Below are 25,812 nucleotides of genomic sequence, written 5' to 3' on the forward strand. Positions count from 1 at the left end.
GATCAAAGTTTCGGGCGAAATGAACGCGGCAGGAGCGCGGACATGTGGTTGCGCCCAAATGCACGCTTTCCGCACGACACCACGACGGACGGTAACGGTCGAATTACTACGCAAGGTTGTGGTAGCGAAAGTGAATAACCTAGAGACCGGCCGTATGCTAAATGGACCATCGTACCGCACCATAAGCGACTACTTTATACTCCACAGTTATGTGCAAAAGGGAAGAATAAAACATGATAAACACAAATGTAAACGGAAGCTTGCTTCATGAATAGCTTCACCAGCGAGATGGCAGGAGAACCAAGGAAACTACCCGATGGAAATAAAATTTAATTCAATTTCATTGTGCCATTTCCAAACGGCAATATTCCAACGGTTGCCAATCGAAACGGCCCCATACACAGACGCAATTCATACAGATACGTTCACCACAGTGAAGGTGAACAATAGGGAGAAGAAATATTACCTTCATTTTAATGCCGATTGCAATTTTCCCTCGGAAAACTCGTCCAACCGTCAAAGTGCGCCGTTTGGTATCGTCGAGCGGTATCGTCGACACACACACCCACACCACCGGAATGGAAAGTCATTTCACAGACAAAATAGAATATCGGCACAGATCCTGGTTCCTTCCCGCTTCGACTTTTCCGAATGATTGGGCAAATTTATCGTTCTTTAGTCTATTGAGTAGCGCGGCAGTATATCCCAGCACTGGGACCAGATGCCACCACCTGCCAAACCGATGCAGGCCACCATTTGTCAAACGCGTGAGTTTTGTGCGCCGAACCGCCACGAATGATACATCATTCACCTATTCAAAGGGCTTTCGCGAACCTGCCTCACAATAGACATCACCTTCCGAGACGAAGGCACACAATAGAGCCACTGAATGGCGTCGCCAATGTGGCCGGGGATAAGAAATTAATTGTAATTTATTGCACGCTCAAACAATCACCCACGGTTTCGATGCAGGACGCGCGAATTTGCGCAGGTGATGCTCATCACTTATGACTTTGGAGGTGGTGAGGTCGGATTTAGGGCAAAGGTCACCTCCTAGTGGACACGGGAACATTAACATATTGCTTGGGAATGTTGATTTATGAACTTGCCGTCAAGCAGATGCATCCGACCTAAAGAAGGGAACGTCATTAGTAGCCGTATAAGCTAGCTGGTGTAAAATGTAGAACAACATTATACGAACTTTATTAGTTATTGCTTTACTTCAGTAAGTCGAACAATAGAACAATTTTTCTAGTAATTATTACAATGCATACGGGGCACAGTAATGGAGTCGAAGTAATACGAATTTCAACATTTATTACGTTTGCTTATTATTCAAACACATTCTTACTTTGCTTTGTAGTATAAGGATGCTTTGTAGCTAAACTTTTGTCATGATTTAGAATAATTTTTATGTGTATTTGTTTTTCTCACGTTTTCTCGTTATTTACCTTTGTTGCAAACAGTCATATATTGACGGGATGATTGTAACAGTAAGTAAATGTAGTACAATATTACTTTGTGATTGATATTTGTTAGCGTACGCTTGCACCCCGTGTCGTATGTTAATTGATAAGATAAAAAACATCAACAATGCCATCAAATCGTTACCGAGACGGGCGAGATAAATTACTGCATGATGTGGCTATATTTACCTAGCCAAACGCGCTACAGCTTAGTGCCATTCAGCCAGATGCCACCTTCGGCCTCCAGAATGGCAGCCGATGTGCACATTTTCAACGGCAGCTGCATACGCGAGCTAACGGTGAAGCGCAGTTTGCTGACCATCTGCACAATGCCAAACTTTACCTCGAGCAAACCAAATCGCATCCCGATACAGTTGCGTGGCCCATCGCCGAACGGCAAAAAGGCGTGAGTGTGTCTGGAGTGCAGCGCGTCCGTTGCAAAGCGGTCCGGATCGAAACGTTTCGGGTCGGGATAGATGGTGGCATCGTGATGTATCGCGTAGATCGGCACCATCAGCATCGTATCACGGTCCAGTGTCACATTCGTTCCTGCCACCGCGTACGGTTGGGTCGCGACACGTATCAACTGCGGCACCGGAGGATACATGCGAAGTGTTTCTGCAAGCAAACGGTGAGGAAAGGAGGGATGGTGAGAGGAACTAAAATGACACTCGAGCTCGAGTGAGCGGCGGCATGGGCGTCGTTGCGTAATTTACCATTAATGACCTGATCGAGGTACGTCATCTCCTTGAGTGCATCGTACGTAATCTGGTTGTCGTGAAGTTTAAGCTTTTCCAACACTTCGGCACGCACCCGCTCCTGAATGTCTGGATTGTGGGCAAGCTCGAACAGAGCAAACGCGAGCGTCGTCGACGAAGTTTCGAAGCCGGCAAGGAAAAACACAAACGCCTGGGCAGCCACCTCGTCCAGCGTTAGTTTTTCCAGCCCTTCCGTTGCTTCGTCCTCAACCGTTCCCTTGTTTTTGAGCTGTATCAACAGATTCAAGAAATCGGGCCGCTCGATTGCATTCCGTTCCCGATCGCTAACCGTCTCCGTCACTAGCGGCATGAAAAATGATGTCACATCGCCCGGTAGCACTGGTAGGCGTAACTGTTTCCCCAGCTCCTTGAAGGACATGAGCAAAAACACGAGCATGTTTCGCCAGACCGGTGGTTTAAACACTTGATCACCGATCTCGAGCAGCTTGGAACCTTCGTTCTTCAACGAATTGCACTGCAAACCAAAGGCACACGAACCTACGACGTCGCACGTAAAACACTGCGCCAATAACTTCACATCGATCGGTGCGTCCCGATCGACGTATCGATTTACCGATGCGAGAAACTCATCACCAATTTCACAAATCGTGGTAAACATCTGCTTGATCTTGCCCGAGGTGAACGTTGGGCTGAGTTTGTTGCGCAGATAGCGCCACCGTTCGCCGTCCAACGCAAACAAATGTCCGGACAGTGGATCGTCCCGTTCGTTCACGTACAAACCGCGATCGTGGAAGCTGTTAAAGTCTTTTACCAGAATGCGTTTCACCATGTCGAGATCGGTTACAATCAACACCGGCTTAAGCATGAAGTATAATCCCACTAGTGGTGCCGATTCCGCTTTTCCCTTGTCGTATGCTTCATCTAACACATCGTTGAAGTGACGCTTGGTACCAACGCCTTTCATATTACCGACCGGGAACGATGCCTCAAGCTGCGGTACATTCCGTTTCGTCCAGTAACGGTAGTGTTGCTTCGCATAGTAGTACAGCAGGGTGAGGGCCGGTAACACCAAATATAACACCACGTTGACGTAACCCATGGTTTGATTTACACTGCAATTTTTAACCGCTACAAATCGGAACAACTGCTCCCGACCGAAGTCAAGAATCGACTGAACAGACACCAATCCCGTCTGAATGTTGTAGCTCCATTATTGGACATTAGAAACGTATAACCAACTCACAACGACAAACGTTTTATCTGCTAACGCCTCTGTAGTGGTACCACGGAGCTATCTGATGTCTGATGAACACAGTCGTGTGGTTAAGGTCAAGTACATATATTGTTATTCTTTTTTTTGCTCTCCGGAAATCAACACCGCAACATAGCACCCACGCACATATGCAAAAAAAAACATCATACAATCGGCATTTTATCTAGCAAATTGTGCGCTACTGCGCAGATTGGTATATATTTTTGGCCATGCTTATCAGACGTTTTATTTTAATCTCGAACACACATTCTCGCGTGTGTGGTTAGTTTCGTGATGATATGGATGGCTACTGTCGACGAGACCGCACCCGAATAATTTGCGCACGGAATTTTGTTATGCGATCAGTTGCTCTTTTCTGTGCGATATTTGCATACTAACACAAAGTGGGTTTTTAACATTTGTTTCTTTACACATCTGCTTACAATTCATTCTGTTGTTCTAAACTATATCTAAATAAACCCGTATTGAGTTATTTTCGTTTCTAATTTCTTAGAGAGCTACTCTAATAAAATCTCCAAAGATCACGTAAAGTTTTTAAATGAATAAGAGTAAACAGTTACAAACGCGATGCTTTCAGCCAGATACCTCCTTCGGCTTCTGGAAACCCGGAGCGTTTGCATAACTTCAACGGGAGCGTTGTTCGTGGATCAACCTTAAGTCGCAATTTGCTTAACAGTTGTACCACTCCAAACTTCACTTCCAGCAGCCCGAATCGCATACCGATGCAGTTTCGTGGACCTTCCCCAAACGGTAGAAACGCGTGACTGTGACGGCTCTGGATCGATTCCGGTGCAAACCGATCCGGGTCGAAACGATCTGGGTCGGGAAATATTTCTGGATCGTGATGAAACGATTGAAGCGGAATCAGCATCATTGTGCCTTTATCCAGCGTTACATTTAACTTCGGCAGATGGTACGATTCGTTCGCAACTCGAAACAGTTGTCCAGCAGGTGTGTACATACGAAGCGTTTCTAGGGAGAAATTAAAAAAGCAACATTAACTTCACACTTCTCTAACTCTGGCAACTGCTCTCACCATTAATGATCTGATCGAGGTATGTCATCTCCTTGAGTGCATCGTACGTGATGAGCCCATCGTGAAGGGCTAACTTTTGCATTATCTCCTTCCGACATCGTTCTTGCACTTCTTGATGGGTGGCCAATAGAAACAGTGCGAACGACAGCGTAGTCGACGAAGTTTCAAAGCCGGCAAAGAAAAATAAAAACGCTTGTGCGGATACCTCGTCAAGCGTTAGCTTTTCCAGCCCTTCCGTTGCGTCGTCCTCAACCGTACCCTTGTTCTTAAGTTGTATCAACAGATTCAAGAAATCGGGCCGCTCGATTGCATTCCGTTCCCTATGTTCTACCGTCGATCGTACAAGCGGCCTAAAGAACGACGACACTTCGCCGGGTAATGCCGGCAAACGGAGTGCTCGCGAAAGACGGGGAAATATTCCAATCGCCATCGAGTACAGCATACCCCACGGACCTGGGCGGAACACTTTGTCACCGATTTCGAGCAGTTTGGAGCCTTCATTCTTCAGCGAATTGCACTGAAGACCAAAGGCACACGAACCTACGACGTCGCACGTAAAACACTGACACAGTAGCTTAATGTCGATCGGTTCATCCCGATCGATGTATTTGTCGAACGATGCGAGAAACTCATCACCAATCTCGCGTATCGTTATGAACATCTGCTTGATCTTGCCGGAGGTAAACGTAGGGCTGAGTTTATTGCGGAGATAACGCCACCGTTCACCACCGATCGAAAACAAATGTCCGGACAGTGGATCATCCCGTTCGTTCACGTACATGCCTCGGTCGTGGAATTGGTTGAAATCTTTTACCAGCACCTGTTTGACAAGGTCCAGATCCGTCACAATCAGTACAGGGCTGATAAGAAAATACAGTCCCACGACCGATGACTGTCCACGAAAACGAAGGTACGCTTCATTGAGCATATCGTTGATGCTTCGTTTCGTTCCGACACCGTTCATATTACCGAGCGGTATGGATGGATCCAGCTGGGGAATGCCTTTATCTCGCCAGTAGTTAAAGCGACGTCTAACATAATAATAGAGTAGCGTTACCGCAAGCAACAGCAATAACCAAACCTCCATACTAGATGCACAAAACGACCTGTTCTTCGCGCGCCGAATGTTCACACAGTACTGGTCGTGAGAGGCAAAACCCCCGAGTTGATAGCTCTCACACAAGGCGAAGCGCAATACGAGCGAGAGAGGAAAGATAAACACATGCTAACGCTTATGCTTGCGAAGTTTTTATTTTAAGTTGAATTAACAACATACAAACACTTTCCATTTTCAACGTCTTTGTACTTTGAAATATATCATGTTTTACATCAATTTAAAAGCATTTTATCTATACGCGAAATATGTTGTTTGCATATTGCTGAGCGAGCTGTTGCCACTGGTTGTAACGGCTTGCAATTGGGTTCGTTTCCATCACCAGATCATGTCCAATGTTAAGCGTCGCATCGATCATTCCCGAACTGGTTGGCCGCCAGATGATGTTCTGCAGTAGGCTATCAGCCGATGGTGTAGGAGTTCTGTATTGAAACGTTTACGGAATAACGTCAATCTATACGTAAATGAACAACGACAATCCACTTACCCATTGCGTGCGAAGTTTGTCCACAAGCGCACCATACGTTGGCGCACCGTAATGGCATGGCTAGTGACGGGAAGTTCACCTACACCGAAAGATTGAGGATAGAACATGTAGCAAATCTCATCACCATGTACTGCTCCCGGTAACGGAATGCCTGCGAACTGTTTCACCAAGTTTAAGTCGCCATCGTACCGAAATTGGTACACATAAACCGATGATCGTGCTGCGTGGCGTTTAGCCATTTCGAACTGGGGGTACGCAAACTGGTGATCCGTAAGTAAGACGGAAAACTCCGCCAGCAGGGCAGCACTCAACGGTTGGCTCTGCCAGTAATATTGCCGGAACGCTTGACTGACAGCCGTAGACGCGGCACTACCCTCTGCAATGTTCCAGAAAAATGGCACCAACAGGTGAGGATTGCTATTGAACACATCGAAGATGCCAGGATTTGTAACCATTTCAGCGGCACTAAACAGTAGGGCATCCATATCGACGAAACCCGTCATCAGTGGTACGGCACGGTACGATCCACTGTCGATGATTTCGATTGGTAGTCTGTCTAGTGTAGAACCAGGTGTATTAACTGTCTCAACGACAGGGGCGAAATCTAATGGTCTCAGGAACAATGGAACTCCCTGTCCAGTTCCTGTCACTCCTTGTAGTGCGATCAGGTCGCGGTAGGGAATCTGTCGCAGTGCAGCCACCATGGAGGCTGTATCGGTTGTAGGAATTCCGAGCGCCGTCGCCACGCGGTCCACTATTGCCCGTGGATTTGGCTGCAGTGACCAGGAGTTGAGTGCCGTTCCGCTGTGCGTTATTGCGCGCTCAAACAATCCTACTGCCAGCGGTGACAGCGTGAGGAAGTGCACCATAGCACCACCGGCCGATTGTCCGAAGATTGTTACTTGATTAGGGTCACCACCGAACGCGAGTATGTTTCGCTGTACCCATCGTAATGCTTCGACACAATCCTTAATTGCCCAGTTGCCCGACGCACTGCTATCACCGGTACTGAGGAATCCTAACACACCCAGTCGATAGTTGATCGTTACCAGTACCACATCTTCCGGCATGAAGTACCGTGCATCGTACAGTGCAACATCACCGGAACCACCGACGAAGGCACCACCATGAATAAAAACCATCACCGGCCGCGTACCGATTAAGGACGGACTGTAAACGTTCACAAACAGACAATCTTCTGCCTCCGTTGGCAAGGAATCCGGCGAAGGACAGCTACTCCCATGCTGAGCAGCATCACGCACACCCGTCCATCCGCCATGCGGTACCGGATCGGCAAAACGCAACCCACCGACCGGTGCTTCTGCGTACGGAATGCCCTTGAAGGAATAGTACGAGCAGAAAAGACCACACGATTCCGTCGTGCCTTGCACCTGTCCACCGGATGTGTTTATGATTGGACGATCCTGTGGAATGTTGATAGTCGAAAAAAACCTTTCAGTTACTTCCTTACACCATTATCTCACACGTAAAGATCTTACACTCTGACCACGAACACTCAACGCCAGCAAAACGAGTAAAGGCACACCTCGGAGCAACATTTTTCAATCATATACGTACACCTTCTCTTGGAAGCCAGCTTAAAACAGAAGCTTTTATACAGTTTCCTTTTATAGCCTATTGAATCCACAAAGTTTTCCGATTAGATAATGTTGCCTGCAATAACCGAAGTATAATGGATCTAGGTCTTAACGAATGATGCAGAAATAATCAAGTTATAAGGGTTTCGGGTAGTAATCATATCCCTACTTATCACGCGCATACAATGACGAATGTCGTGGAGGTATTTCCTGCACTAAATGACGTTTTCCAGTACATTCTGAACCAGGAAATTTTACCAATCTGTACAAGAACTTTTCACGGTATTAATCAATAAATATATATTGATATATATTAAAAAAAAAAGTCTTTCTTCTATTCTTTATTCAAATTTCATGATTAGTCTACAACATCTGTACTGTACATGTACTCTTCTATTAATACTATATCTCTATAAACGTACTAGTAATCTTTTTATTGATAAGCTTGGCTTAAGATAGATACAAAACCATCACACTGCGTAACAGCTTAAGAGGCGTTGCTTATCAGCAGCTCAACACGACTGCTAGGGTACGGTATCGGTTGATTTGGCGATATCTTCAGCGTTGAAGGAGTTGCCGAAGTCAAACGCACGGTGCATTCTTTCAAAGTCTTGCCCAACCCCACACGAACAATCATCAGAGCCAAGTTTGAGCCAATCGGGAATGGTACGCCACCTAGGGGCTAGTAGAGAAGAGTTTCTTTCCTTGATCTTAAATCCGGTCTCTCTGGATCGAACCGATTTGGATCTGGATAAAATTCAGCATCATGATGAAGTGCGAAGATAGGAATGATCACTTTCGTATTACTCGGTACCATTAGTTCACCACTAGGAAGTCGATGGTTGGCACCGGTCACAAATGATATCTCATCAATTGGAGGATATTTGCGAAGCGTTTCTAGAATAAATATATCTTGGTTAGTTTTTTTCCGTGAAGAATAGTCTGAGTGTTGATGCGTTACTATAACACTCACCTCCAATAACTTTGTCCAGCAAATCAACCATTGATTCGCCCGATCGCTTCAGCACCTTATGTAGATTGTTTTGTATCTCTAGACTATGGCCCATCTCAAACAGACAAGCGATTGTCGTGCCTGACGCTACGTAAAACACATGTTGAACTAGCTCCAGCATGAATGCTTTTGTATCTTCGAACGCCATATGATCGGTGGTACTAGCGTGCTGCTCCACATGTTTCATATACTTGAGGAAGTTAGCATCCGTGGTAGGTGTGATTGTGATGGAACTTATAAGTTCTTCCAAGATAAGCGGATATTCTTGAAAGTGATTTAATGCTTTCCGTAGAACATGTGTAAACCTCGCATTCGGAAAAGCAGTTGAAAATACCTCCCAAACCGTACCTGATGGTTGGTTGGCTAATTTCTCAGTTATTGGAAGCTGGTGGCAATCCTCTGAATATCTCTTTCCGAATATACATCTCGTTAATGCTCGTGCCACAAACAGTTCCATGATTGCTTTTACATCAACTGGAGAATTTGAGGAACGCAACATTTCCGTTACCTGTGCACTCTCCTCCGTCACTACATTAATCGCTCGCACAAGGCGAAGCGCAATACGAGCGAGAGAGGAAAGATAAACACATGCTAACGCTTATACTTGCGAAGTTTTTTTTTAAGTTGAATTAACAACATACAAACACTTTCCATTTTCAACGTCTTTGTACTTTGAAATATATCATGTTTTGCATCAATTTAAAAGCATTTTATCTATACGCGAAATATGTTGTTTGCATATTGCTGAGCGAGCTGTTGCCACTGGTTGTAACGGCTTGCAATTGGGTTCGTTTCCATCACCAGATCATGTCCAATGTTAAGCGTCGCATCGATCATTCCCGAACTGGTTGGCCGCCAGATGATGTTCTGCAGTAGGCTATCAGCCGATGGTGTAGGAGTTCTGTATTGAAACGTTTACGGAATAACGTCAATGATGTACACAATGTAAATCAACTACGGCAATCCACTTACCCATTGCGTGCGAAGTTTGTCCACAAGCGCACCATTCGTTGGCGCACCGTTCTGGCATGGCTAGTGACGGGAATAAGTTCACCTACACCGAAAGATTGTTGATAGAACATGTAGGAAAGCTCATCACCATGTATTGCTCCCGGTAACGTAATGCCTGTGAACAGTTTCATCAAGTTTAAGTCGCCATCGTAGTGGAATTGGTACACATAAACCGATGCCCGTGCTGCGTGGCGTTTAGCCATTTCGAACTGAGGGTAAGCAAAGTGTAAGTCGGTAAGAAAGACGGAAAACTCCGCCAGCAGGGCAGCACTCAACGGTTGGCTCTGCCAGTAATATTGCCGGAACGCTTGACTGACAGCCGTAGACGCCGCACTACCCTCTGCTATGTTCCAGAAAAATGGCACCAACAGGTGAGGATTGCTATTGAACATATTGAAGATGCCAGGATTTGTAACCATTTCGAAGGCACTGAACAGTAGGGCATCCATATCGACGAAGCCCGTCATCAGTGGTACGGCACGGTACGATCCACTGTCGATGATTTCGATTGGTAGTCTGTCGAGTGCAATAGAACCAGGTGTATTGGCTGGCTCAACGACAACGGCGAAATCTAATGGTCTCAGAAACAATGGAACTCCCTGTGCAGTTCCCATATCTCCCTGTAATGCGATCAGGTCGCGGTAGGGAATCTGTCGCAGTGCGGCCACCATGGAGGCTGTATCGGTTGTGGGAATTCCGAGCGCCGTCGCCACGCGGTTCACTGATGCCCGTGGATTTGGCTGCAGTGACCAGGGATTGAGTACCGTTCCGCTGAGCGTGATTGCGCGCTCAAACAATCCCACTGCCAGCGGTGACAGCGTGAGGTAGTGCACCAAAGCACCACCGGCCGATTGTCCGAAGATTGTTACTTGATTAGGGTCACCACCGAACGCGAGTATGTTTCGCTGTACCCATCGTAATGCTTCGACACAATCCTTAATTGCCCAGTTGCCCGACGCACTGCTATCACCGGTACTGAGGAATCCTAACACACCCAGTCGATAGTTGATCGTTACCAGTACCACATCTTCCGGCATGAAGTACCGTGCATCGTACAGTGCAACATCACCAGAACCTTCGACGAAGCCACCACCATGAATAAAAACCATCACCGGCCGCGTACCGATTAAGGACGGACTGTAAACGTTCACAAACAGACAATCTTCTGCCTCCGTTGGCAAGGAATCCGGCGAAGGACAGCTACTCCCATGCTGAGCAGCATCACGCACACCCGTCCATCCGCCATGCGGTACCGGATCGGCAAAACGCAACCCACCGACCGGTGCTTCTGCGTACGGAATGCCCTTGAAGGAATAGTACGAGCAGAAAAGACCACACGATTCCGTCGTGCCTTGCACCTGTCCACCGGATGTGTTTATGATTGGACGATCCTGTGGAATGTTGATAGTCGAAAAAAAACCTTTCAGTTACTTCCTTACACCATTATCTCACACGTAAAGATCTTACACTCTGACCACGAACACTCAACGCCAGCAAAACGAGTAAAGGCACACCTCGGAGCAACATTTTTCAATCATATACGTACACCTTCTCTTGGAAGCCAGCTTAAAACAGAAGCTTTTATACAGTTTCCTTTTACAGCCTATTGAATCCACAAAATTTTCCGATTAGATAATGTTGCCTGCAATAACCGAAGTATAATGGATCTAGGTCTTAACGAATGATGCAGAAATAATCAAGTTATAAGGGTTTCGGGTAGTAATCGTATCCCTACTTATCACGCGCATACAATGACGAATGTCGTGGAGGTATTTCCTGCACTAAATGACGTTTTCCAGTACATTCTGAACCAGGAAATTTTACCAATCTGTACAAGAACTTTTCACGTTATTAATCAATATTTGTGTAAGTTTTAAGTCTTTGGTTAGAAGGATGATATTATTTACAAGAGAATATTAATAATAATTTCATGATTAGTCTACAACATCTGTACTGTACATGTACTCTTCTATTAATACTATATCTCTATAAACGTACTAGTAATCTTTTTATTGATAAGCTTGGCTTAAGATAGATACAAAACCATCACACGGCGTAACAGCTTAAGAGGCGTTGCTTATCAGCAGCTCAACACGACCGCTAGGGTACGGTATCGGTTGATTTGGCGATATCTTCAGCGTTGAAGGAGTTGCCGAAGTCAAACGCACGGTGCACTCTTTCAAAATCTTGCCCAATCCCACACGAACAATCATCAGAGCCAAGTTTGAGCCAATCGGGAATGGTACGCCACCTAGGGGCTGGTAGAGAAGAGTTTCTTTCCTTGATCTTAAAACCGGTCTCTCTGGATCGAACCGATTTGGATCTGGATAAAATTCAGCATCATGATGAAGTGCGAAGATAGGAATGATCACTTTCGTATTACTCGGTACCATTAGTTCACCACTAGGAAGTCGATGGTTGGCACCGGTCACAAATGATATCTCATCAATTGGAGGATATTTGCGAAGCGTTTCTAGAATAAATATATCTTGGTTAGTTTTTTCCCGTGAAGAATAGTCTGAGTGTTGATGCGTTACTATAACACTCACCTCCAATAACTTTGTCCAGCAAATCAACCATTGAATCGCCCGATCGCTTCAGCACCTTATGTAGATTGTTTTGTATCTCTAGATTATGGCCCATCTCAAACAGACAAGCGATTGTCGTGCCTGACGCTACGTAAAACACATGTTGAACTAGCTCCAGCATGAGTGTTTTTGTATCTTCGAACGCCATACGATCGGTGGTACTAGCGTGCTGCTCCACATGTTTCATATACTTGAGGAAGTTAGCATCCGTGGTAGGTGTGGTTGTGATGGAACTTATAAGTTCTTCCAAGATAAGCGGATATTCTTGAAAGTGATTTAATGCTTTCCGTAAAACATGTGTAAACCTCGCATTCGGAAAAGCAGTTGAAAATACCTCCCAAACCGTACCTGATGGTTGGTTGGCTAATTTCTCAGTTATTGGAAGCTGGTGGCAATCCTCTGAATATCTCTTTCCGAATATACATCTCGTTAATGCTCGTGCCACAAACAGTTCCATGATTGCTTTTACATCAACTGGAGAATTTGAGGTACGCAAAATTTCCGTTATCTGTGCACTCTCCTCCGTCACTACATTAATTAAAGATTCAAAATGTTCATCCTCGAAAGCATTCCACCTGCTTGCGAACGTTGCACCACTTGAAGTGATTCTTCCACCCAGCTTTATACACTCATCACTTAGCATGTACTCGATCAAGTAAGGATCGGTCGGTATCACGCACGGAGTCAGATACATTACTGCTCCACCTATGCACCATTTTTTTGCCTTAAACTGACGGTACAAGCGCTGGGTCGTGTACATACGATGCTCTGTGCGTCCGGTTGCCTTATAATCACCATACAGCACACACGTCCTACCGGTGCCGGGAAAACGACGATCGACCCAAACTGATCGTCGCTTATCCAGGATCAGACAAATTCCGAACCCGGTAATTAACAGTACCGTGGTACTGAGGGCGATCCAAAACTCCACGATCGGCATTTGAGCCGGCACTCACTTTTCAACTGAATGTTACGATGCCCATCGATCAGATAACAGACCTAACTCATGAACCGTGTAGTTCGATATTCAAGACGTTGCGACACAAACATTGATTTCGAAAGAATCTCCTTTATCTTTGCTCCAGAAAGCTACCGATAAGAGCGGGTTGCATAAATTCGTGTGCGGGAATATATTGAAGCAACTTGGTTTAAATTTCCCGGTTCCGAAACATGATTAACATCGCTTAGCTCACTGGTATAAGAATGATAAGATAGTGACATATAAGGAAAATGTAGATAAACGTTTAGCTGACATTATCTCCAGTTGTCTGTTTTTAATTCCTACATTCAACCCAGTTCAAATATGCTTTTTTCCCCTATTGAAGATTGCACCATTTTACTTGGGTGCGATTGATGATAAACCATGTGGGTCACAAATGTTTCTCGATGACTAAGCTGATAATTAGTATAAATAAATACTCAATTTGTCTGTAAAGTTCTTGTTTGCTTTTTGAGCAATCGATACTACGATTAAAACATGTTCCAATGCTCCAGAAATAACTGAAAGACAAGTGATAACACTTTTTATGGAAAATTTCATAATAGGAATCTTTCAAGACATCAAAGCTCTAGTGGACAGCATGTTTTTTTTTTAATTTATTGTACTGACATCTTCAGCGTAATTACATCAGCCATAACTCAACAATAACTTCTTGTTCTGTTGTTACACTAACGACAATCTTCATCAATATTCATTATCACTAAAACAAAAACGAGTCATTCAATGCCTGACACTTTTTATTTTTTTGTTCCAAACTCAAACGAAGCAAGATCATCTCATCAGTGCCATGGAACTGATGTAGCGGGGAAAAAGTTGCGTTTATAGGGAAAAAGAGCAACAAAGCGTAAGCATCCAAAAAATAGAGACGCAATTTGTAAACCAACTCGACATATGGGCGATTTCAATATCACATACATGAACCGCTCTTGAGTATCCACACCGTGACGATGCTCTATCCAATGTCCAAAATTACGAAGGCCACACCAGTTAATGCTTTACCAGGCTTACCGCAGTCAGTGTGATGGTGAAGCAGCATCGATATATCGAGAAATTGTTCGTTCCAAATCTGTTCACACTCTTGCTGTGTTGCTTCCTCCATTGTCATGCGGTTGGAGGCAGCGCTCCATCATTCCTCACAGCTATTGCTGTCATCTCGCTCCCTGACCGACCCGGGAATAAGCGATTATATGTTTCCCAAAAACTGCCCAGTCATTACAGATTCGCAACACTGCTTCTTCTCTTGATGGTAGATGAGGATTCTTCTTTTCGATTTTCAAACTTGAGTAAAGCTCCAAGCGCACGCGCTTCTGTTGATTGTTTCAATTTCAACACAAACGATTGAACACAGTATCTTATCTTCTGTATTTCATTATTAATTTATAGTCAATACGCGATAATTTAAAATTGGTTTTTATCTCATTTTTCAATTTTCTCAATAAAAAAATCTTTATTTCTAAAACGCTTCACTGGATGCTTCATCAGACAATAAACAGCTATTTTAAAAAAAGATTAATCCTTTATTATAGATCGGAATTATCTCACAATTTTTCCACCTTCAAGTAATTACCCGCGATCGGTGACAGAATGATCATTTTCGGATCGAATTTTACACAATCTGGTGTACGCGCTGACGGTGAGAAGCGGAACTTTCTCAACAGCGTTATCAATCCTACCTTCGTCTGCATCACACCAAACCGAAGCCCAATGCAAACGCGTGGCCCCTCACCGAATGGGAGGAACGTGAAGGGATGTCGTTTCTTCACTTCCTCCGGTGAGAAGCGATCCGGATCGAAACGTTCTGGATCGGGATAGTGCTCAGGATCATGTTGAATGGCGTGAACCGGAATTTGCACTAACGTTCGTTTGGGAATCACGTGTTTCGTACCTGGGATGACATAGTCAACCGACGGCACACGACTCAACGATTCTACCGGGGGGTACTTGCGAAGTGTTTCTGAAACAAAAGAAAAATTTTATGCCACTTCCCAGATAAACGGCCCATTATCATACCGTTTATCACATTGTCCAGATACTGTATGTTCATGGCGACATCGTACGTCACCTGGCCGTCATTCTCCTCGATTGCTTGGTTGATCTCTTGTCTAAGGCGCTCCTGGATGTCAGGGTTCTTTGCCAGCTCGTACAGACAGAAGCTTTGCGTCGTGGATGATGTCTCGAAACCGGCCAAGAAGAAAATGAATGCCTGTGCCGCAAGTTCTCGTTGTGTCATTCCTACTTCACCCTTGCCAACACTCCCATCATCGCTGTCGTCCAGCTTACCCTTATTCTTAATCTGCAGCAGCAGGTTCATGAAGTCGTTTCGTTTAATGTTGTTACTTTCTCGATACTCCACCGTTTCCTTAACAATTTTCAGGAAAAACTGTTCCACATCGTCGAATGTTATCTTCATTCGTAGTTTCCGCACAAGTGACGGATAAGCCGATGCTAAGAAAGTTTTTAGAATAATCATTAGATTAAACTCAAACGCTTTGTTGCCGTATTTGCGGAATTCCGAGTCCGGTGTCTTAAGCGTATTACACTCGATTCCGAAAGCACAGGTTCCAATCACATCTGTCGTAAACCGACCTAGCACATCCTTCATCTCAATATCCGGCTGACGATAGTTTTCTTCCATATACTTGTCCAGCTCAAGTGCTACATCCCATAATGTACCAAACATTTGCTTCATGCGACCTGAGGTGAACGTTGGCGTGAGCTTCTGACGCAACAAGCGCCATGGGTTACCTTCCAGCGCAAAAAGATGTGCGGACAGCGGGTCGTCTCTTGCATTATTAAATACACCATGATCGTGGAATACATTAAAGTCCTTTACTAAGATCGTTTTTACCAGCTCTGGATCGATCACGAGCAATGAAGGTATCATGAACTGGCTCATACCAACGTACCGCTCACGGCGCTGCTTAAATTGTTTGTAAAACTCCAGATGGATGTCGGCCGCATGCCTTGTCAGAGACTGTCCTTTCGCGTGTCCGAACAGAAAATGTGGATTCGGCGCGTACGGGAATCCATTGTCTTTCCAGTAATTATGTTTGTTCCGAATGAAAAGGTACACTGCCGACACTACGAAGATGAACGCGGCCAACACCACGTTAATGAGCTCCATATTTCGTTCGCGGAATTCCAGCCACGGGAACTAACTGAGCAGGTACGTCGGACGCTCGGCATATTATATAGAGCTGGGCGATCTATCCACAAACTCCCCTACCTAAAGGTAAACACCACATCATGTCAGTGTGCGTGTGGAACCCAGTATCTGGCAGGGTAATAGGTTGAGATGTTCTCCAACATAAATTTTACTAATCATCGAACAACAATATTTACAGACATCTTTGCTTGTGTTAGTAGTATCAGCAAGCGTTCAGTTCTATGTCCTCCTTTTCCCTGCAAGTTACAAAATTGGTGCCATCGCTAGAAGAAAGTGTTGAATCCAATGACTTCACATATTCCAGTTATTGGCATTTTTTTTGTAAGCTCCTCACGCACTCGAAACACGATTCAAGTGCAGGTGACTTGAAACATGTAATTTCTTGACTTTATCATTAAAACGATTTCAACAGCTTTGTTCATAAGTGCACCGAAACGTACGGAGGTAATTGCCTTTTAATAGTTAGGGATCATTTACAGTTACAGACACACTAAAATGTCAGTCTCGTTAGTTTATTAAATTAATCTCAATTTTGTAGTTCAAATTGAGGACAACATCTTATAGTCATTTAGTCACAGTAAATAGTCATTATATTTTTTCATATCATCCCGAAATGTTATAACAGCGGATTATTGAAAATTAAGGATATCAACTTGTAGAAATAAAAAATTGGTTTTCATTGTAAAAAGTAATATATCTGAAAGGCTGTATTTCGGGAAAACATTCTCAAAATAAAAACGTAAGGATAAGTGGTGGGTTCCGCTGGCAGAAGTAAAAAGCGCGAAACAAGTGTGTAAGTGTGCACCAAGATCTTGAGCAGATACGTTTGTGTAGATCGATTAAAGATCTTCAGGTGCGTTATACATATGTATATGTGGAAGGGTGGAAATCGAAAAAATTATGTCGGAGGTTTATCAATCTGGAGGTTTATCTTATCAATACGGACTTTGACAAGAAGTTGAAGTATTTCAATAAATACGAAACAATACAGACTGCAAATATGATAAAAGCTTCCTCCGGTATTGTTGGATCAAACCTCGAGGGGCTTCCAAAAAAGCCTGCCCATTAATTCCGATCGAGGAGTTGCGAGGGAATTTGAGCTGATGCTATGTATAAGAAATAACTCGATCCTTATCCAAAGAAAAAACTTATAGAGCACATACTTAAGCGCTTTTATAAGGTCGTATAGGTCAAAGCAAGACATTTTCTTCTTGACGTAACGCTCCACTTGGTGATGCGTGCTATATCTGGCTATTTTCAACACGTAGCCTGGCAGCCGGCATAAGGGTTTGGATGGGATTTTGTATCGGTCCTGTCGTGTGGAACATTGTAACACTGATAAAAAAATAGTTCCACCGAAATATATTTTTTTCGGAGGCAAAATGAAATACACTTAATTGTATGCCACTACAAATTATTCAATGGATTTATTTTATCAAAACAAGTTAAGTGCCTGTAAGAGATCGTTGTTATCGTTGCACGGTAACTTTGCTATAACAAGGAAAAGTGTAACATCTTTTGGACGATATATAAAAATACACAATGTATTATTTTATTCAATGCTTCTTTTATTTCTAAAGCATGTTTTCTTTCTACAAAAACCCCTTCCGCTGCATCATTTTGTGAGTTACTTACACCTTTTCTACCTTCAAGTAATTACCCGCGATCGGTGACAAGGTGATCATTTTCGGATGAAACGTTACACAATCTGGTGTACGCGCTGACGGCGAGAAGCGGAACTTTCTCAACAGCGTTATCAATCCTACCTTCGTCTGCATCACACCAAACCGAAGCCCAATGCAAACGCGTGGCCCCTCGCCGAATGGGAGGAACGTGAAGGGATGTCGCTTTTTCACTTCCTCCGGTGAGAAGCGATCCGGATCGAAACGTTCTGGATCGGGATAGTGCTCAGGATCATGTTGAATGGCGTGAACCGGAATTTGCACTAACGTTCGTTTGGGAATGACATGTTTCGTACCGGGGATGACATAGTCAACAGACGGCACACGATTCAACGATTCTACCGGGGGGTACTTGCGAAGTGTTTCTGAAACAAAAGAAAAATTTTATGCCACTTCCCAGATAAACGGCCCATTATCATACCGTTTATCACATTGTCCAGATACTGTATGTTCATGGCGACATCGTACGTCACCTGGCCGTCATTCTCTTCGATTGCTTGGTTGATCTCTTGTCTAAGGCGCTCCTGGATGTCAGGGTTCTTTGCCAACTCGTACAGACAGAAGCTTTGCGTCGTGGATGATGTCTCGAAACCAGCCAGGAAGAAAACGAACGCTTGTGCCGCAAGTTCCAGTTGTGTCATTCCTACTTCACCCTTGCCAACACTCCCATCATCACTGTCGTCCAGCTTGCCCTTATTCTTGATCTGCAGCAGCAGGTTCATGAAGTCGTTTCGTTTTACATTGTTCATTTCACGATAGTTCACCGTCTCGCGCACTATTTTTACGAAAAACTCTTCCACATCATCGAATGTTATCTTCATTCGCAGTTTCCGCACAAGTGACGGATAAGCCGACGCAAAGAAAAATTTCATCATAATTAGGAGATCCAGCTCGAACGCTTTGTTGCCATATTTGCGGAATTCCGAGTCCGGTGTCTTAAGCGTATTACACTCAATCCCGAATGCACAGGTGCCAATCACATCTGTCGTAAACCGACCTAGCACATCCTTCATCTCAATATCCGGCTGACGATAGTTTTCTTCCATATACTTGTCCAGCTCAAGTGCCACATCCCATAATGTACCAAACATTTGCTTCATGCGACCTGAGGTGAACGTCGGGGTGAGCTTCTGACGCAACAAGCGCCATGGGTTACCTTCCAGCGCAAACAAGTGACCTGATAGTGGATCGTCTCTTGCATTAGTGAAAACACCGCGATCGTGGAATACATTAAAGTCCTTTACTAGGATCGTTTTCACCAGCTCTGGATCGATCACAAACACAGATGGTATGATGAACTGGCTCATGCCAACGTACCGATCACCGCGCTGCTTGAATTTTTTGTACAGTTCCAGATGGATGTCGGCCGCATGCCTTGTCTGGGCCTGTCCTTTCGCGTGTCCGAACAGAAAATGCGGATTCGGCGCATACGGGAATCCATTGTCTTTCCAGTAATTATGTTTGTTCCGAATGAAAAGGTACACTGCCGACACTACGAAGATGAACGCGGCCAACACCACGTTAATGAGCTCCATATTTCGTTCGCCGAATTCAAGCCACGGGAACTAACTGAGCAGATACGATGGGTGCTAGGCATATTATATAGAACTGGGCGATCTATCCACAAACTCGACTACCAAAGAGTAATCAGCACATCGTGTCAGTGTGCGTGTGGAACCCAGTATCTGACAGGGTTGGGATGGTCTCCAACTTAAATTTTACTAGTCATCGAACAACAATATTCATAAACATCTTCCTGTGTGTTGGTATCAACACGCGTCTAGTTATTATGAGTATGTGATTTTATTCTCAAAGGCAGTTACATAGATTTGAAATACCGCTGGAAGAAAGTGTTGAATCCAATGACTTCACATATCCCAGAAACGTGTATTGTTTTTTGTAAGCTCCTCACGCGCCCGAAACACGTTTCAAGTGCAAGTGACTTTGAACATTTAATTTGAGTTAATTATCCGTAACTCAATAGCGATGGATTTTTTCACCACTACACGCTCACTTGCAAATGTACATAATAAATGGAATTTATAATCAATTGATATTTTAAATTTACCAATTGGGATAATTCAACAAAATCAGCATCAAACTGACTTTATTAGTGCCTGTAAGATATAAGGTCACATGGTACATTTGTTATGGCTTGGACAAAAGAAACTTCCGATCTTGGTTCGAATCTCAACTAAAGCGCCCCACATGAGCAGAAGTCGAGGAGCTCTTTCTATCGTTTTTTCCTTTTGATCATTATTCGGCGTAATGGTCAACTTGTTTAAGCCTGCTTTATGTTAACCTTATCTACAACCAAGGACTTCAAACAAATTACGAAAAAAACACATTTGTTATTAAAGGATATTTTGGGTGTCAACAGGTATTTATGTTTATTCTCTATTATATTTCAACAAGAACGCCCTTTTTACTTTCGGTTCTTTCCATTCTTCCTTATGTGTATATTTGTACTCTACAATTAAAATATCATTCCCTTGAAGATGAAAAAAAACACTACACGACTTTTTCTACCTTCAGATAGTTACCACCTGTGGGGGACAGTGTGAACATCTTCGGATCGAACACCACTTTTTCAGGCGTACTGGCTGATGGTGAAAAGCGGAATTTGCGCAGTAGATTGATCAAACCCACCTTGGTTTGCATCACGCCAAATCGCAACCCAATACAAATACGTGGCCCTTCACCAAACGGTAGATACACGTAGGGATGTCGCTTCTTCACCTCCTCCGGCGTGAACCGATCGGGATCGAACCGTTCCGGATCGGGGAAATGGTCGGGATCACGCTGGATCGCATAAATCGGTATCTGCACGATTGTTCCTTCCGGTATAATGTGTTTGGTGCTGGGAATTACATAATCATGTGCCGGTTTGCGTGTGAGCGTTTCCACCGGTGGATACTTACGAAGCGTTTCTGCAATGTAGACGAGAATGAAAACAAACAAACAAATTAAAACGTTCCGTATCGTTATGGTCCACCATAGCTACGCGATATTTACCGTTGATTACGTTATCCAGATACTGTATGTTCATGGCAACATCGTACGTCACCTCACCGCCATTATCATCGATTGCGCGAGTGATCTCGTCCCGTAGTCGGTCCTGTATTCCCGGGTTCTTGGCCAGCTCGTACAGACAGAAGCTCAACGTTGTGGAGGAAGTTTCAAAGCCAGCCAGGAAGAAGATAAGCACCTGTGCAGCCAGCTCGTTGTGTGTTAGCCCTACCTCACCCTTGCCCACGATCGTACCGTGATCATCCAGTTTGCCCTTGTTTTTGATCTGCAGCAGCAGGTTCATGAAATCATTACGCTGCACATTGTTCATTTCGCGATAGTCCACCGTCTCGCGTACTATTTTCATGAAAAAGTCTTCCACATCCTGCTGGGTAGTACGAACGTGTAACTTTCTCGCCAGCTGTGGATATGAGGAGGCGAAAAAAAACTTCGTCAACGTCACGGGATCCAGCTCGAACGCTTTGTTGCCGTATTTGCGGAATTCCGAGTCCGGTGTCTTAAGCGTATTACACTCGATTCCGAAAGCACAGGTCCCAATCACATCGGTCGTAAACCGACCTAGCACATCCTTCATCTCAATCTCCGGCTGACGGTAGTTCTGTTCCATATACTTTTCCAGCTCGAGTGCCACATCCCATATCGTGCCGAACATTTGCTTCATACGACCAGAGGTGAACGTCGGCGTGAGCTTCTGACGCAACAAGCGCCATGGGTTACCTTCCAACCCGAACAAATTCCCGGTGAACGGATCGTCTTTTGGGTTGGAAAACACACCGCGATCGTGAAACACGTTAAAGTCCTTCACCAGTATCGTTTTCACCAGCTCCGGGTCTACCACGATCAGCGAAGGCATTATGAAAAGACTGATTCCACCGTACGGTACACCGCGTTGCTTGAATTGTTGGTACAGCTCCTGGTTGATATCGGCTCCATGTCGCGTACGGGACTGTCCCTTAACGTGTCCGTAGAAAAAGTGCGGATTCGCTGCATACGGAACACCCTGGTCCTTCCAAAAGTTGTGCTTGCTGCGCACAAACAGATACACGATTGACACTACGAAAATAAATCCACTCAGCACTACGGTGATGGGCTCCATGGTCCACGCTAAACCCCGCGATGATTTAACAGCTCTCCCAAAACTGAGTCTACGACCGACCGGTGGTACCCAATATATAACAGGAAAGCGAAGCACTGAAGCATAGATAAAATGCGTAGCACCAAATTATACCTACACCTTGCTATCGATGAGATGACTTGACGAAAGCACTCGCTCTTGCGTTTGATGGTATGGTGTTGGTGAAGTCGTTTGTGGTTTTCATTGTTCCTCCATTCCTCACGCTAATGCCCGCAAGGGCGTTGACTTGTAGCTCCAAACATACAACCGTTTGTCGTGCATTAAAATTATTGCTTACGAAATACAAATAAATTTTTAAATAACTAAAATAAAATTATAAAAACTATGCTGACATTTTCTCACTGCTATGATGAAACATTATGGACAGTTGTTCAAAAAGGCCGTGCTTAAGTGTGTGTTGTTTTCTCAACCGTACACTCTGTCTATAAGCGGCATATATTGTATTTGTCTTTGCTGTAAATGTGTGAAAAAAATACCACCAAAATTGATCTCTTTATGATCGTAACTCATACATCAATGAATCACAAGCGTACAATTGGTATGATGAAATCATCATTACTTGTTGTGCGCGTAGTTTTGTTCGGTTTACTCTCTTTCTCGGTTTCGCTTTTCAAAATAGTGCTAATGTTTACCAGCGTATGATGCAACGTACGCTATTTCTTATTTAAGAAAATAAGCATTGATTTTAAACGACATTTTATATTATTGCCTTTCTTGTCTGTTGATGTCTACAGCTAAATCGATTCCGATATCACTATATCCTAGATAATGCTACAACGCAAGCTCTAGCGCAATCTTAACGGAATTTTGCGAAACACGCTTCGTCATTTGCGCAATGACACAGCTGTTATTCTTTACGTATTACGTATTACGAACCTGCGATCTTCAGAACTCATACATTGATGTCAAGATACATTTTTGCAATTTAAATGTCCACGACAAGTCAACAGAAACATACATCAGTTTTTAACGTTTATACGTCAATATTTTTCGCATTGTTTATGGTGGTTTAGAACTGCATTTAAACATTACATAAACTTCACTGTTTATTAATTATAATTTTTTTTAAAAAATACCTATCAACATTTATATTACAGTATGCATAGCACATCTCTTTTGTGATACTTTCAGATATTAAATATGTCCATTTTAATAACCACACATTATTGCTTTGTTATTTTTCTATGTTTATTAATTGATTTCCAGCAATATTTACAATTTTGTTGTATATATCAAGTCATCAAGTGTATACATCCTGAATATGGTTGTATATATCATCAAGTGAACTCGTGATTCAGCATAATACTAAACCCTTGCGTTTGTTATCAAATACCCTTTCAAGATCTCTATGTAATCTGCCCCACAAGGGATTATTAGACTTACTGGAGGCGATCTGGTAAATTACGTATAATAAATTAACAGCGTTAAACTTTGTGAAAGAACAAATTGAAGTAAAAAAGGATGCATTTATTGGATTTTGTTTCCAGTACATCAATTGATAGTAACTTACAATTTTTTTTGTAATTTTTATAGCAGGCACTTGATTATTGAGTGCTATTGATTTAAATAACACTTAAAATTACAATATTTTTCGCACTAAGTTATGACTTGAAGAAATACGTATCCATGGAATTTCATTTTCTGAAACGTGTCAAATGAACGTTGCTATGTTCCTTCTACACCCACCAGGAACATTAAAGCTTATCAATCTTTAGATAATTTCCCGTGGAGGGCGATAAAATAAAAGATTTGGGGTCGAATACGAATTCGGACGGTGTTTGCGATGACGGAGAGAAGCGGAAATTCCTCAGCAAAGTGATCAGACCAAGCTTCGCTTGCATCATTCCAAACCGCAATCCAATACAAATCCGTGGACCTTCGCCGAAGGGAAGGAAGACGTATGGATGGCGTTGCTTTACCTCCTCCGGTAAGAATCGATCCGGATTGAATTGGTCCGGTTCTGGGTAAAACTCGGGATCACGTTGTATCGCGTATACTGGGAGCTGGACAAGAGTATCCTTCGGAATCACATGCTTGGTCCCGGGAATCGTGTAATCTCGGATTGGCACACGACTAAGCGATTCAATTGGAGGATATTTGCGTAGAGTTTCTGTAAATGGCGAGGAAAAGTATTGTGAAAGTTTAAATGCTTTACGAACAGAGAATATCCATGCTTACCGTTGATCACATTATCAAGGTACTGATTGTTCATGACCATTTCATATGTCACTTGTCCACCATGTTCCTCGACTCCGCGTTCAATTTCCTCACGGAGACGCTCCTGAATGTCGGGATTCTTTGCCAGCTCGTACAGACAGAAGTTCATAGTAGTAGAGGACGTTTCAAATCCGGCCAGGAAAAACACAAACACCTGCGCGGCCAGTTCGTTTAGTGTCATAGCAGTTTCGCCCTTCAGATTATCATTGGCTCCAATGTCACGTTCGTCCAAATAACCTTTGTTCTTAATCTGCAGCAAAAGGTTCATAAAATCATTCCGCTGTACATTGTTCATTTCTCGATATTGAACCGTATCGCGGACAACTTGCAGGAAAAATCGTTCCACGCCTTCGTCAGTCAGCTTAACACCGATTCGCTTTGCCAAGCCCTTGAACACAGTGGCAAACACAAACTTTACCATAAGAACAGTATCTTGTTCGAACACCTTGTTGCCGTATTTAAGAAATTCCGAGTCCGGATTCTTCAACGTATTACACTCGATCCCGAAAGCACACGTCCCGATAACATCCGTAGTAAAACGTGCCAGGACATCCTTCATCTCCATCTCCCGGTGGCAATTTTCGTTCATGTACTTCAGGAACTCTTGGGCCACCTGTTGAATAGTGCCGAACATTTGTTTCATCCGTCCGGAGGTAAACGTTGGCGTAAGCTTCTGACGTAACACACGCCATTCGGGCCCTTCCAGTGCAAACAGATGAGCAGATAGGGGATCCGACTTTGCGTCGTTAAAGACGCCTCGATCATGAAACACGTTGAAATCCTTCACCAGAATCGTTTTCACCAGCTCTGGATCAACCACCATAAGGCCCGGCAAAAAGAAGAAACTTATTCCTCCAAAAGCTTCGCCACGTGATTTGAGATCTTGATATATTTCCTGATTTATGTACGATCCATGTTTCGTACTGAATTGTTCCATGTGTCCCATGAACAGATGTGGCTTCCCGCGCGCATAAGGTATGCCTCGATCACGCCAATAGTTGTGCCTGCTGCGCAAGTACAGGTACGCGATAGATACCACAAACACGAACGCTGTCAACACATAACCCAGAAGATCCATCTTGCTTCACTCAGAGATGCCACGCAACTGGCTCAAATGCCGCTCGCATGCTTTTTATTAACCATCTGATTCGCAAATATGTACGCAAGGCTTTTATTGGTATGTGTTCAATGGGCTAATCTGATGACTTGCAGATTTGGATCTGTTGGCTATCTACACAATCCGCCCTACACGTACACATTAAATCGGTTATGTTGTCT

The 25,812-nt window shown here is 43.8% G+C and overlaps 7 protein-coding genes and 1 long non-coding RNA gene across 19 annotated transcripts in view; 2 read left to right on the forward strand and 6 right to left on the reverse strand.

The window, feature by feature from the left end:
- Positions 1 to 25,812, forward strand: part of LOC125764682 (sodium/calcium exchanger 3) — a 122,347-nt gene that overhangs the window by 79,589 nt on the left and 16,946 nt on the right. The gene's annotated exons all lie outside the window — the stretch shown is intronic.
- LOC125764717 (cytochrome P450 6a22-like) lies at positions 1,301 to 5,646 on the reverse strand. 3 transcript variants are annotated; one of them, XM_049429263.1, is made up of 3 exons: positions 4,700 to 5,643; positions 2,183 to 2,387; positions 1,301 to 2,084 (listed from the first exon to the last, which is right to left on the reverse strand). In XM_049429263.1, the coding sequence occupies exons 1-3, from the start codon at positions 5,579 to 5,581 to the stop codon at positions 1,669 to 1,671; spliced, it is 1,503 nt and encodes a 500-aa protein (XP_049285220.1). In that variant the 5' UTR covers positions 5,582 to 5,643; the 3' UTR covers positions 1,301 to 1,668. The 3 variants fall into 3 exon arrangements, with proteins under 3 accessions (XP_049285220.1, XP_049285218.1, XP_049285221.1); XM_049429261.1 differs by lacking the exon at positions 4,700 to 5,643 and having other exon boundaries at positions 2,183 to 3,999; XM_049429264.1 differs by lacking the exons at positions 1,301 to 2,084; positions 2,183 to 2,387 and adding an exon at positions 3,616 to 4,430 and having other exon boundaries at positions 4,495 to 5,646.
- LOC125764700 (esterase E4-like) lies at positions 5,693 to 11,270 on the reverse strand. 3 transcript variants are annotated; one of them, XM_049429214.1, is made up of 3 exons: positions 7,595 to 7,699; positions 6,096 to 7,519; positions 5,693 to 6,030 (listed from the first exon to the last, which is right to left on the reverse strand). In XM_049429214.1, the coding sequence occupies exons 1-3, from the start codon at positions 7,652 to 7,654 to the stop codon at positions 5,844 to 5,846; spliced, it is 1,671 nt and encodes a 556-aa protein (XP_049285171.1). In that variant the 5' UTR covers positions 7,655 to 7,699; the 3' UTR covers positions 5,693 to 5,843. The 3 variants fall into 3 exon arrangements, with proteins under 3 accessions (XP_049285171.1, XP_049285170.1, XP_049285169.1); XM_049429213.1 differs by lacking the exons at positions 6,096 to 7,519; positions 7,595 to 7,699 and adding exons at positions 9,678 to 11,107; positions 11,184 to 11,270 and having other exon boundaries at positions 5,696 to 6,030; XM_049429212.1 differs by lacking the exons at positions 5,693 to 6,030; positions 6,096 to 7,519; positions 7,595 to 7,699 and adding exons at positions 9,406 to 9,606; positions 9,678 to 11,107; positions 11,184 to 11,270.
- On the reverse strand, positions 11,267 to 13,244 carry LOC125764726 (probable cytochrome P450 6a13). The gene is made up of 2 exons (XM_049429286.1): positions 12,266 to 13,244; positions 11,267 to 12,189 (listed from the first exon to the last, which is right to left on the reverse strand). The coding sequence occupies exons 1-2, from the start codon at positions 13,242 to 13,244 to the stop codon at positions 11,780 to 11,782; spliced, it is 1,389 nt and encodes a 462-aa protein (XP_049285243.1). The 3' UTR covers positions 11,267 to 11,779.
- Positions 14,799 to 19,742, reverse strand: LOC125764713 (probable cytochrome P450 6a14). 2 transcript variants are annotated; one of them, XM_049429257.1, is made up of 3 exons: positions 19,309 to 19,739; positions 15,315 to 16,049; positions 14,799 to 15,258 (listed from the first exon to the last, which is right to left on the reverse strand). In XM_049429257.1, exons 1-3 carry the CDS (start codon positions 19,685 to 19,687, stop codon positions 14,843 to 14,845), a joined length of 1,530 nt encoding a protein of 509 aa, XP_049285214.1. In that variant the 5' UTR covers positions 19,688 to 19,739; the 3' UTR covers positions 14,799 to 14,842. The 2 variants fall into 2 exon arrangements, with proteins under 2 accessions (XP_049285214.1, XP_049285213.1); XM_049429256.1 differs by lacking the exons at positions 14,799 to 15,258; positions 15,315 to 16,049 and adding an exon at positions 18,018 to 18,517 and having other exon boundaries at positions 18,574 to 19,742.
- On the forward strand, positions 15,735 to 21,908 carry LOC125764773 (uncharacterized). The gene is made up of 3 exons (XR_007418481.1): positions 15,735 to 15,862; positions 19,122 to 19,262; positions 21,854 to 21,908. It is a non-coding gene; the product is annotated as an uncharacterized LOC125764773 (long non-coding RNA).
- Positions 20,229 to 22,452, reverse strand: LOC125764714 (probable cytochrome P450 6a14). Its single transcript, XM_049429258.1, has 2 exons — positions 21,168 to 22,452; positions 20,229 to 21,082 (listed from the first exon to the last, which is right to left on the reverse strand). Exons 1-2 carry the CDS (start codon positions 22,276 to 22,278, stop codon positions 20,664 to 20,666), a joined length of 1,530 nt encoding a protein of 509 aa, XP_049285215.1. The 5' UTR covers positions 22,279 to 22,452; the 3' UTR covers positions 20,229 to 20,663.
- Positions 23,764 to 25,639, reverse strand: LOC125764712 (cytochrome P450 6a8-like). Its single transcript, XM_049429255.1, has 2 exons — positions 24,496 to 25,639; positions 23,764 to 24,427 (listed from the first exon to the last, which is right to left on the reverse strand). Exons 1-2 carry the CDS (start codon positions 25,610 to 25,612, stop codon positions 24,012 to 24,014), a joined length of 1,533 nt encoding a protein of 510 aa, XP_049285212.1. The 5' UTR covers positions 25,613 to 25,639; the 3' UTR covers positions 23,764 to 24,011.

Source organism: Anopheles funestus, chromosome 2RL (genome assembly GCF_943734845.2).
Source record: "Anopheles funestus chromosome 2RL, idAnoFuneDA-416_04, whole genome shotgun sequence".
NCBI lineage: Eukaryota > Metazoa > Arthropoda > Insecta > Diptera > Culicidae > Anopheles > Anopheles funestus.